General features: G+C 43.7%; 1 protein-coding gene across 1 annotated transcript; it reads left to right on the forward strand.

The window, feature by feature from the left end:
• Positions 1-5330: 5330 nt before the first annotated feature.
• LOC137301190 (somatostatin-2-like) lies at positions 5331-11551 on the forward strand. The gene is made up of 2 exons (XM_067970650.1): positions 5331-5544; positions 11163-11551. The coding sequence occupies exons 1-2, from the start codon at positions 5440-5442 to the stop codon at positions 11376-11378; spliced, it is 321 nt and encodes a 106-aa protein (XP_067826751.1). The 5' UTR covers positions 5331-5439; the 3' UTR covers positions 11379-11551.
• Positions 11552-11940: the final 389 nt, after the last annotated feature.

The following is an 11940-nucleotide window of genomic DNA, read 5'->3' on the forward strand; positions in this document are numbered from 1 at the left end:
TTGAACCTAGACAATGCTGGCAGGCTACCTACTCAACCTTGCAGAGCATCACACACAAGCCTGATCCTCTCCTTCCCCTCCACATCTACTCATGTGCATTTTCCAGCAGAAGATATTGAACAGCAATTAGGAGCTGGAACTCTCGTTGATTATTTCCCGCCCTATCCTGGGGACATACGAACATACAAACATTGATGGACAGGGAAAGACCCTCTGGTCCATCCAGCCTGTCCCACACAATTGTGATACCTGGTGTGTCACAATATATACACTCTCCACCCCACCTGAAACCATGTGATCTCCTGGGAGTGGCAAAAAACCAAATAAAAACCCAGGCCAATTTGGGGGGAAAAATCTGGGAAATTCCTCTCCGACCCCCCACCCCGGGTGATCAAAACTAGTCTAAATTTAAATCTGAGATAGATAGCTTTTTGGCAACCAAAGGTATTAAGGGATATGGGCCAAAGGCAGGTATATGGAGTTAGATCACAGATCAGCCATGATCTTATCAAATGGCGGAGCAGGCACGAGGGGCTGAATGGCCTACTCCTGTTCCTATGTTCCTATGTTCCTAGTCCAGGAGATCACTCTGGCCCTGATAATGTCTTATAGTACCTATCTTGTATGAGGTGATCTCCACCCCAGCCAGAAATAGACCCAGCCCTCGCTTGAAGGAATTCAGGGATTTGAGGTCAGTATTGGCACCTCCTATCACTGCCCCCACCCCCCGCCGAGAATAGCATAACTCAGCACAGACTAAGGAACAAGCCTGGGACCATCTGGCTTGTATGGGTCAGTATGTTGTGCTGATGGGAGGGAAAAGGTTGAGTCACATTGTATGACTGCAGTCTCGAGACTGAATGATTATATTTTTTTCTGCAGCGAATGGGAAAGTGGATTGTTTCTCAAATGCACCTTTTTAGAAGCAAGAGTACGTCATACAAAATGTCAAAATGCAATCCAATCCAGCGGCCCCTGACCCCTGAGGCACTACGACTGTGTTTAAACTCATGTTTGCTTAGAGCCGGAGACCTATAGAATGTGTCAGCAATCAATTCCCGAAACTGGGAGAATTCTGTGCTTTTCGGAACTTGCTTTCATATTTGTAAAAGGCTAGTTAAAAGGTTACAGAAGTAATTCAGAGCTCTTAAATGTCACACTTTCATTTACCTTATAACACCCTCACCTGTTCAAAGACACTTTTGATATATCATTTTTTTGGGGGGTGGGGAAGGGAAGTTGTGTTATTTATTTCCCTCCAATTTTCTCCTCCTGAAAGCCATTGACTCAAACTCTGATAAGGGAGGTTGAGTTCGTTATAAAAGGAAAATGCAAATGTGAAATAAAAACAGGAAATGAAGGAAATCCACGGCAGGTCTGTCAGTTTAGATTTAGCTACTTCACATAGTGCCTGTGGGGAACGGTCTGAGGAGACAGTGCAGCTGGAAAGTGATAGCAAATTCAAGAGGGAACTGGACAGATAGTGAAAGGGTTTGAGGAATATGAAAGATAGAGAACTGTATGAAATGTTTTGAACTTTGGGACTGGTTAGATGGACCGAAATGGTCTCTTCCTCTGCTCCTAAGAGTCTTGCTGGGTACAGGTTGGCTTGTATTCCCTTGAGTTTAGAAGGTTGAGGGGTGGTCTAAACAAGGTCTTTAAAATGATAAAGGGATTTGATAGGCGGCATACATTTCATCTGGTGGATGCATTAATTGGCTGCCGCATTTCCTTCATTACAAACATACAAGGGGGGCACAATCTTAAAATTAGAGCCAGACCATTCAGGAGTGAAATCAGGAAGCACTTTTTCACACAAAGGATAGTGGAAATCTGGAACGCTCTTCCTCAAAACGCTGTGGATGCTGGGATAATTGAAAATTACAAGATTGAGATTGATAGATTTTTATTAGTGAGGGTATGGAGGGATATGCGTCAAAGGCGGATCAATGGAGTTGAGGTACAGATCAGCCATGATCTAATTGAATCAGGCATGAGGGGCTGAATGGCCTACTCCTGTTCCTGTGTACAGTGCCATGGTTTCCGGCAGCCCTCTGGCACCATGCAGGAGCAGCCATTCTTCATGTGTGAGCCTGGACAATGAGGCCCTAAAAACCCACGTCCGCCGTCAGCATAACCATGGTGGGGCAAGACTTACATCCACTGGCCTCAGACCTCACAACCACGTCCGAGTACCAAGGGTCAGGGGTGTTTACACAAGACGGGTAGGCACCTGCTCGGTAGGGAGGGAGGGGTAGGGGATTCATGGCGGAGGCAAGCCATGGTGGAGCAGAGATGGCAAGGCCGGGAGGAAAAAGGACGTTGTGCAGAATTCTTGTTCAAATTTGGAAAAGCTACAGTGCAGGAAGTGGATGCAGCTGGAGCTGCTCAGAAAGTGCCCAGCGCCACCCCCCCACCATTCCATGGGTCTATCAACATCAGTGGGGCCCACTTCTACCGGGTTCTGGTTCTGGGAAGTGATATGCACCCACTTGATGCAGGGATACATTGTGCTGGGGGCAATAGAGGCAGAACTGGTCTGGATTCCGGCGAGTGACATTGTCCCGCCTGTACTGATGACATTTCCCAGATATCACCCAGAAAGGAGGTGGATGCAAGAAGTGCCTAATGGCTGAGGAAATCTCGGCACAGGCTAAACCGGGCAGAGATCCACTGTAATTGGGCACTGCCCTAAAATCCACCCCATCTGGCCAAGTGTGCCTGGATCCACCTGAAACATCCCATATTTTCGGGGCCTGAGAGTCCGCAGGCTATTCGACTATGGAGGGTGTCACAGTGGAGCCCCATCCTGTTCTCAACCAGTTTTTTAGACAAGTATTTTCCAAAAGAAGTCAATTTTGTGCAGCAGGAATGTTGGCTGATATTTCTCCACCTTGCTCCAGGGAGATACTGAGTCTGTATTGCAGGACAGGCTGAAATCAGCTAACTATGGCTCACAAAGTGTCTTTTACTCTCTCCTGTTCCCAGCACTCTGTGTCGGGCAAGTTAGGTGTACTTTCAAGTTTAATCTAACACGAACGTAATTAACCTGTTTGCCCCTTTTCTTGTGCGGGATGCTAACACTGGGAAATGGATCACTCCTCCCTTTCAGGCACCCAGTGGCACAGGTTAGATGGAGAAAATGAGGAATAATTTCAACACCAATCTGGTCACTTGGTTCAGTGCCTTGGCTCAGGGATTGAGCTACGTAGTACACAATTATACCGAAGGCGGTGGAAATATGTCCAGCTAATCTGAGTTGATATACGCCTCTGGGTCATTGGCTTGAACCAAGACCTGAATATATAATCCAGGCTGACATTCCACTGCGGTACTGAGGGAATGTTGCATTGTTGGAGGTGCTGTTCCTTGGATGAGATATTAACCAAGGTCCCTCCCATTCAAGTGGATGTTTAAGATCCTTTACCACTAAACAGCGGGGAGTTCTCCATGGTATCCTGGTCAACATTCCTCACTGAACCAACTTCACCGACTGGTCATTCATCTCATTGCTGTTTGTAGGATGTTACTGGCGTAGAATGACTGTTTAGATAACAACAGTCACTGCGCTCCAGAAAGTAACTAATTGTGTATGAAGCTTTCAGCTACAAATGATTCCTTTTTATTCAAAGTTGTTCAAATCAAATTATCTGATAAGTCACATTTTTTCCAAGCACAAAAAAAATTAAATGCTGTTTTAATTAAGTTGTTTGATTTGAACCACTGGATCATTTGATTTTTGTGCAAAAGTAGCTTTGAATTAACAGGACTAGACTATTTTGTGATGTGGCAAGGTGCTATATAAATGCAGTTCTTTCTTTCTTTAATCCTGCCTCTATTACTGTAGGAATGAGTAGGATTGAGTATAAAATTGGAGGCCTGGCTAGTACTATGAGTGAGACACTGGCCTTCACCTCCGGGACCTGGGTTTGTAAACAACCCAAACTGATGGAATAAAAACCTCACTTGCCTTCTGGCTGTAAGGACATTGGTGGAGAAGGGAATAACTACATGAAAGAAGGGAATGTATGAATGCAAAGGACATGCAAATAAACATAGGAAAATGACAGGCAGGAAAAGACCAGCTGGTCCATCGAGCCTGCCCCATACTCATGGTGGCTGGAGCATCATGACTAGACACTTCCTACCCCCTACCCCCACCCCGCAGCCATGTAATCTCCAGGGAGAGGCAAAAAAACCATGACAAGAATTGTGCGATATGATAGTTCCTGGTCACTGGGACCAGCCAGATGAACTTCAGTGGTCTTTTAAGGTTCCCGTTTTCCTAAGAAAGAAATCCAAGTGGTGAAGCAAACACTGAAGAGAAGAAGAAATTTGCAAATGGAAATAACTGAATCTGTGTAAATTGAGGGATTATTTTCCAAAGCAAACTGTGCAGAGTTCCCCTGATGGTTCAATAGGTAATTGCACCATCTGGTACTACACTGAGCCATATACCCGAGGAACACTCCAGGCTTGATCCCCAGTCTGTGTTGAGTGAGCTGATCTCAGATAAATGGTGATAACAGCACCAAAATTGGCCTCAGCATCCCTGGGCTTGGGAGGGGAAAATGTGTCAAAGTTCAGGTTCCTGATTGCTGTCCAGTGATCCCAGGACATCCTGTGAGGCATCAGGATCGGCTGTGATGCCGACACAGTTGAATAGTTTGCCGACACTCACGATCCAGGCTCGCACATGAAGAATGGGCACTGCAAAGCTGTACTCAGCAAGAAGAAAAATCTTCAGGGAAGCAGAGGAGCAAATTGAGGAAAAGGGGAAGCTGTTCAGATTCTGAAAATAAATCATTCAATTCACTTGAAATCTGTTTATAACATAAAATGCAACTATCAGATTTGGCACTTTTCAAATGATTTCACCATCAAATAATATTCCACAAGTATCATCAGTAACATCTTTTAATTATATTTTAATTATTTAATTAGAAAAGGTGACAGTCATTGAAATTTGCACTGTGCTACACCTCTACAACAAATCTTCAGCACAAAGAAAATCCTCACTAAGAAATGTCCGCTGTTAAATGTTGCCTGAATATTTTAAATTTGTTCCTGATTTGTCTCTTAAATCTGGAGACAGAAATAATTTAACTCTGAATTTAAAACTTTCTCTGCAGTGCTGCTCATCTGCAGGCAGAATATTGCAGCAATTCAACACAAAAGGGCTGTTCTGTTGAAGGAGGTAGTTCTAAAGTGAGTCTGGTCAACGAATGGTTAAATTTGGACGGAGTGTAATTGTTTGGCTTTGATGGAGTCCTGATGTTTAATGAAGCTTTGGTCCGTGCGTCAGTGACTGGGCTGTGCTGGGTTATAAAAGGGTCGGAGATTGTCAAAGCCACACAGAGACTCCAAGGTCCAGGCACGTTGAGAAGTCATCGACCAGACTCCACTTCAATCCAAGTTCCAGAGACTGAGAGCTTCAGCATGCAGCTACTGAGGACGGCAAGTCTTGTGTCCATACTGCTCATCGTGTCCAGTGTGAGGGCAGCGGCACCTTTGGAAGACAGGTTGAGTCTTCGGGCAAACCAGGTGAGTAAGACCTTAAAGAAAAAGTGTGTGAGGAGCAGATGACAGAAAGAGAATGGTAGATCGATGAAGAGAGAGAGAGTAAGAATGATAGAGGCAAAAGTGTGTGAGGAGTACATGACAGAAAGAGAACGATAGATCGATGAAGAGAGTAAGAATGATAGAGGAAGGGGAGAAACAAGGAGCGAGAGGCAGACAGTGTGTGAGAGATGTAGATGAATGAGACAGTGACAGAGAGTAACAATTATAGAAAGGGAGAGAAACAAATAAAATACATGAGAGAAGGAGGACGGACAGAGATAGGGAGAACATGAGAGAGGGAGGACGGACAGAGATAGGGAGAACGAGAGTATGAATTTATCACAGTTTTGTGAAAGAATTTTTCTTTAACTTTATGCACAGAGGGAAATGCACCCGAAGGGGGGAGAAATCTGTGAGAAAAAGAGAGAATGAGAAAGACAGAGTCTGGAAAATGGAAAATGAGAGTGAGTAGGATTGAGAGAAACTGAAAGTAACAATGACAGGGAGAGTGGGGCAAAAATGAGCGTGAGAGAATAACAGGCAAAGAGGGAGACAGGGAAAGAGACAGAAAGGGAGTGAGGAAGAGATACTAAGAGGCAAAAATTATTAGTGAGAAAAAGAAGAGACCAGATGGATGAACAGATTAAAAACAGAAAGTGAGAGAGAAATAGAGAATGAGAGTGACACAGGAAGAGGCAGAGTGAGAGGTGGAAATAATGTTTAATAAGAGAGAAAATACCTGACGAAGGGTGAGAGATAAAGAAAGTGAAACAAACAGCGTGCACTAGAAAGTGAGAATGACAAAGGGAGATGGTGAGAGATAGAGAGAAAGAGAGTATGAGGAAAAAAAATGTTTTTACCCTGGAGCGTTATTTGACTGGATTTTGGGAGACTGATATCTGTGACTGGCATCTTGATTTTTTGCACTAGTTTTGCCTGCAGCAAAATTGTAGACCCACGAAAACCTGAATGTATGAGTCTGTCTCTGGGATAAGAGAGCCAGATATGGGAGTGTAGACACTGTGATCACAGATTTAGTCTCCCAGAATCTGACTTAAACAAGCATCAGTGTAAAAGTAGCTAAATAGACCTAGTGAGAGTGTGAGACCTAGACAAACGGAGGGCAGAGAGTAGAAAACAGAAAGGGAGAAACAAAATGAGATGGTTCGAGTATGAGAAAAGAACCCTTTCCTTCCTTGTATTGAATGTGGAGACAATACCCTTTGAAAAGAACTAAAGCTTCACAGTAACTAGGAGAGTGAGTGACATTTACCACAAAAACAGAGAAAGACAGGTGGAGAATAAATAAATGGAGATACTTAGCTGTGACAAGAAACAAAATTGCAAACTGTGCGTTCTCACTTCCCTGGTGTACAATGTTCTACGAAGGCAGCCCATTGTTATTAGTCTAATAGGTCACTTCAGTCAATGTTAGTGTCACAGCAGCTTACTCACCGGCTCTACAAGTATCGGTAACATCCCCTTATTGTTCAGTTCTCAGTGCCGTGTGGCTGAAAATTATCCCCAAACTAGAAATTACTGTCAGTGATGTAATTGTACGAACACTTCATGCACTCTTTTCTGATTCCTCTCTCCACTGTTTTAACAGAGCTGTTAACCCATTGACAGTATGAATGCAAGTGTGGAATTTTAATTAGAGACTCTAGGTTTTACTGTATGTTTTTTTATTAATTTTTCCTTTTCTGTTATCTTATTTCCAACAGGTGCTCCTGTTCCATTGAAGCAGTCTCATTGTTAAATAAGCTTCTGTTTAATTATAAATGAATGAGGCAAAAGAAGCAGAGGGGAGATGAGGAGAAATGTTTTTAAGCAGCGAGTTGTTACGATCTGGAATGCACTGCCTGACAGGGTGGTGGAAGCAGATTCAATAGGAACTGTCAAAAGGGAATTGGATAAATACTTGAAGGGGAAAAATTTGCAGGGCTAGTGGGGAACGAGCAGGGGAGTGGGATTAATTGGATAGCTCTACCAAAGAGCTGGCACAAGCACGACGGGCTGAATGGCCTCTTCCTGTGCTGTATCATTCTATGATTCTATGAAAGCAAGGGCACGATCCTCACTGTTGTTGCGTTCAAGGGAAGGGGTCCTTGGCAGGTGTAGCAACTTTGCACTGGATACATGGGCAAGGATAGATTTAGAGGCAAGGTTAAAGATTGAGACCAGCCATTGAGAATCAATCTACGTTAAGTATAAAGTGCATATTAGATGCTGATTTCCATTTCCATTGCGAGCAACTAGGAGATGTTGTAGCAGCACAACTCAACACTGCTCAGTCTGTGCAGTCTCTTGTTTTCTCCTTACATCTAAAGACAGGGTACTGATTAAATGCATTTCAGAAGAATGAACGGCTGAGTGAACCCTACCAGGACTTGAGCCTAAGACCATCTTTCCGCCAGGTTTGGCACTCGACTGACCGATGTACGGAAACTGGACATAAAGTCAGAGAGTCACCAATCAGATTTGATTTTGGTGAAGTTTTGTGTTCATTTCAGGTCATCGTTATGACCTGAAATGAAGCCCTCTCATTTCGGGTACCTTATGTCAGCATCAAACGCTCGCAGATCAGGTGTATCAGTTAGATACAGAGTAAAGCTCCTTCTACACTGTCCCAACAGTATGCCTTAGTGTCTCCCCCCTCACCCACCCCGGGTCAGAACAGCCCACTTGCACCAGTGCGAAGTTTTCCATTCCCCACATCAGCTATTCTGTAGTCTCCCTGCATGCGATTGCCGATTAAATGGCAATTAGTGCTAAACTGGAGGCAGTTCTGCACACCAACCTTGGCAAAGCATTGACTGTGCTTTTGTTTTGCTGAAATTATTAAAGATTGTGAAGCTCACAATGCATATATGTACTGTCCCTTTAAAACAGGCTTATTAAGATGGCTATTAATCTTACAATATAAGATTATGTTAATAAAGACACCAGGGATGCATAAGTAGAAGATTCTAGAATATCATTTTTGTACATTCAGTATATCTCGGAGCTCAGCAGCGTACCCACTGGTAATGATAGGAACTTGATCCTTTCTTCATAATCCTGGAACAGTAAATTTTGCATCCCATCCAGATCATTGGGGGAGACAGCAAGGGAGGGGGGAATCAGGAAATCAGGGGGTGGGGGGAGTCTGCCTGGAGCTGCCCTTGTGTGAATTCTTGCAAGTAGCTGAGGATCAGATCCTTTGTTGACGGGGAATGGTGTATGCCAGAATATAGATAAATGAATAAATGCGGGAATAAAATCATTTTTACAGAGAGTTGAGCAAAGCAAAGAGGCATGAATTTTGGAAGCTTAAGAGCTCTTTCAGTCCTCAAAGGGTTAATTAATTTTTTTCCAATTATTCTAACCCAAGAGATTTGCTGCTAAATAAGACACAGGGTTAACATCTATGTACAGAAGGGATAAATGGGGTAACTGACCTATAATCCACTGGACTGAAGATCGAATGCTTTATACAAACCAGCTGATAATCATCCTCTTTTAGATTAAATCTCCCTCGTTCCTTGGTCTGTTACAATATATAGAATTTTACAGCTTAAAAATGTTGCCCTTTTTCTTTTTTGCAGTTTTGTTTTCTCTCCAAGTTTTTCTCCCTTTCCTCCCCTCTGTTCCTGAAGGTGATAAGCCATGCTAGAATATGGGACCCCCTTCTGATACCTCATCAAGTGGCCATTCGTCATGCGTGAGCTTGAACTATGAATATTGACTGTCTGATCAAGGGCGAGGTGCAGGGGGGGCGGTCTTAACAGCTGAACTTAATCCTATTTTCACCTGATGCCCACAAACGTTCAATTTCTAGTAGTGAGATGCCTTCCTTAGCACGTGGGCTCTGAGGCCAGTTGCAGAACACCTGCTTTGGCTGAAGTCAACAAAGACCAGCAATTGTATCTGGAACATTCCTGGTCTGCATGGTTCACGACCGCACCAGAGATGGGTTTACCTGGTGACCATTGCTGAGTTATCTGGACCCTTTTTCCACATGGTTGCAGGGCTTCCTGTCATTTTGGAGGGGACATAATATTTAACATATTGGTACTGTTGCTTTAAGAATGCTCTGGGATTGTCGTACCCTACTGAGCTGTTACGTAGCTAATCTACATGCTTTGCTCTAATATGTAACCAAAGAGAACAGGCGACAACCAGCTAATCACTGAGTGCAGAAAGGCAGAGAGTAAAATCTCCACAATGCTATATTAATATAAAAAAAAGTCACACTGGCAGAGAGGGCTAATGTTTCTGCTCAGCACTAAGTGACTGTCCATACTGGGTGGTGGTGCTTCATCTGTAATATCCTTAATACAGCTTCACAGATTCTCTGCTGTATGTGTTGGAAGCCTTTTTACTGCTTCCTCCCACCATAGACAATCATCGTAAGTGCCTGCAGTGAAGTGTTTAACTTGTATGTCCCCGGGTTCCTCTTTATAAATACGCACAGTTACACACGCAGTTAATAAATTGGGTAACAAAAATGCTGCCAGTATTTTAAATCCTGCTGTGTGAAAACTTTAAATGCAGGCTGCCGCTTAAAAAAAAAACTTACATTATTTTTAAAAGCTAATACATTCCGTTGGTAAATGAATCACTATGAAGGTCCCAGGTTCGATCCTCGGGCTGTGCTGGGTTGGCTAATCTTAGCTGGAGCAAAGGGTGGGATGCTGCAATTGGTATAAGCAGCCTGGATTAAGGAGGGGTAGAATGCTGATCGCTAACTTGTGACACCTGCAGGGAGGTGGGGTGTGCCGGGATGTCAGGCAAGTACAGGATCAGGCCCCCATGGCGAAATAGCCCGCTGACTCTCACTCCCTGGGCTCAAACATGAAAAATAGCTACTTGGCTGATGTGTTGGAGGGTGACCAGTGCCCATGAAACTATTCACCAGCAAGAGCCATCACCTTTAGTAGAGATGGGGAGAAAATGGGAGAGGGGGAAAGGGTCAGAAAAAAAGGTGGTAATTTTTACAGTTTTTTAGTACTCTTGCCTTTGCGTCAGAAGGTCATGGGTTCAAGTTCCACTCCCAGATCTGGTGCTCATAATCCAGGCTGACACTTCGATGCAAAACTGAGGGAGTGCAGCACCGTTGGAGGTGCCGTTTTGCAGATGAGACGTTAAACCGCGGCTCCGTCTGCCCTCTCAGGTGGGCGTTAAAGATCCCACGACACTAGTTGAAGACGAGTAGGGGAGTTCTCCTGACCAATATTTATCCCTCAACTAATACCTGAAAGAGATGATCTGGTCATTTTCTGATTGCTGTTTGTGGGAGCTTGCTGTGCGCAAATTAGCTGCTGCGTTTCCTACATTACAACAGTGACTACATTTCAAAAAGTACTAATTGGTTGTAAAGTACTTTGGGATGTCCTGAGGTCGTAAAAGGCAGTATATAAATTCTTTAATTGAGAGGAGATAAGGTTCAGATTGGCAGAATATTTCACATGAATGTTTCTTTATCCAGGACATCTCTCACCTTGATGAGAACAAAATAAAATCCCCCAAAACCCCAACTATTGCGTGCTCAATCCTTCCAAGCGCAGTTTCCCCACAGGTAACATAGTGATGAACGACTATCTGTGTTTGTCCTTCAGGAGCTGAACAAAGAAAGGAAAGAGATCATTTTGAAGCTCTTATCTGGACTGCTAGACTCCAGCAGCAATCAAATCGGGATTGAGAACACTTTCCTGGATCCAGAGGACATGGAAGAGGTGAAACTGGAGGAGAGGTCCCGCTTCAGTCAGTTACCTCAGCGAGAGCGCAAAGCTCCCTGCAAAAACTTCTTCTGGAAGACGTTCACCTCCTGCTGACGCCAGAAGTCACCGCGTCATCGAAAATTAAACCCATCGAGAAAGGAACTGATTTAGCACTGTACATAAGCTGCTGCTTTTAATTTTATTCGTCTGTGGGGTAATATTTTCTTTCATGCACAAAAAAATAAAAAAGCATGAGTGTGTCATTTCGCTGCAACGTGTATGTATTTTTTCTAGTGATGCAGTAGTGCTCATCCTGTTAGAGCAATAAAGTGGATCCGAGATAATCAAACTGATTCAATCATTTACTGACTCAACTTTCCAAAGGAGGATTTTAAGTTTTGGGGAATGAGGATCTTGAGGGAGAAAAAGAGTCATAGTGAGTAAGAGAAAGAGAGGCAATGAGAGATAGTGAACGCAGGATAGTGAAAGAGAGACAAGAGGAAGAGAGATAATGAGAAACAATGGAAGAGAGACAATGGGGTAAGAGAAAGAGACGGTGGGAGAAACAAACGGTGAAAGAGAGACACCAAAACAGTGAGAGAGAAGACAGCAAGACAATGTGGGAGAGTGAGAGCATGAAAAGAAAGTATGGGGCATGAGAAAGGAAGCATGAGAA

The sequence above is a fragment of the Heptranchias perlo genome, chromosome 32, assembly GCF_035084215.1.
Source record: "Heptranchias perlo isolate sHepPer1 chromosome 32, sHepPer1.hap1, whole genome shotgun sequence".
NCBI lineage: Eukaryota > Metazoa > Chordata > Chondrichthyes > Hexanchiformes > Hexanchidae > Heptranchias > Heptranchias perlo.

Bases quoted from the DNA above. Each gene is read 5' to 3' on its own strand.
- LOC137301190 (XM_067970650.1), top strand. From the start codon at position 5,440: ATGCAGCTACTGAGGACGGCAAGTCTTGTGTCCATACTGCTCATCGTG. The intron at 5,545-11,162 runs GTGAGTAAGACC...TTTGTCCTTCAG, and splicing joins TGAGTCTTCGGGCAAACCAG to GAGCTGAACAAAGAAAGGAA.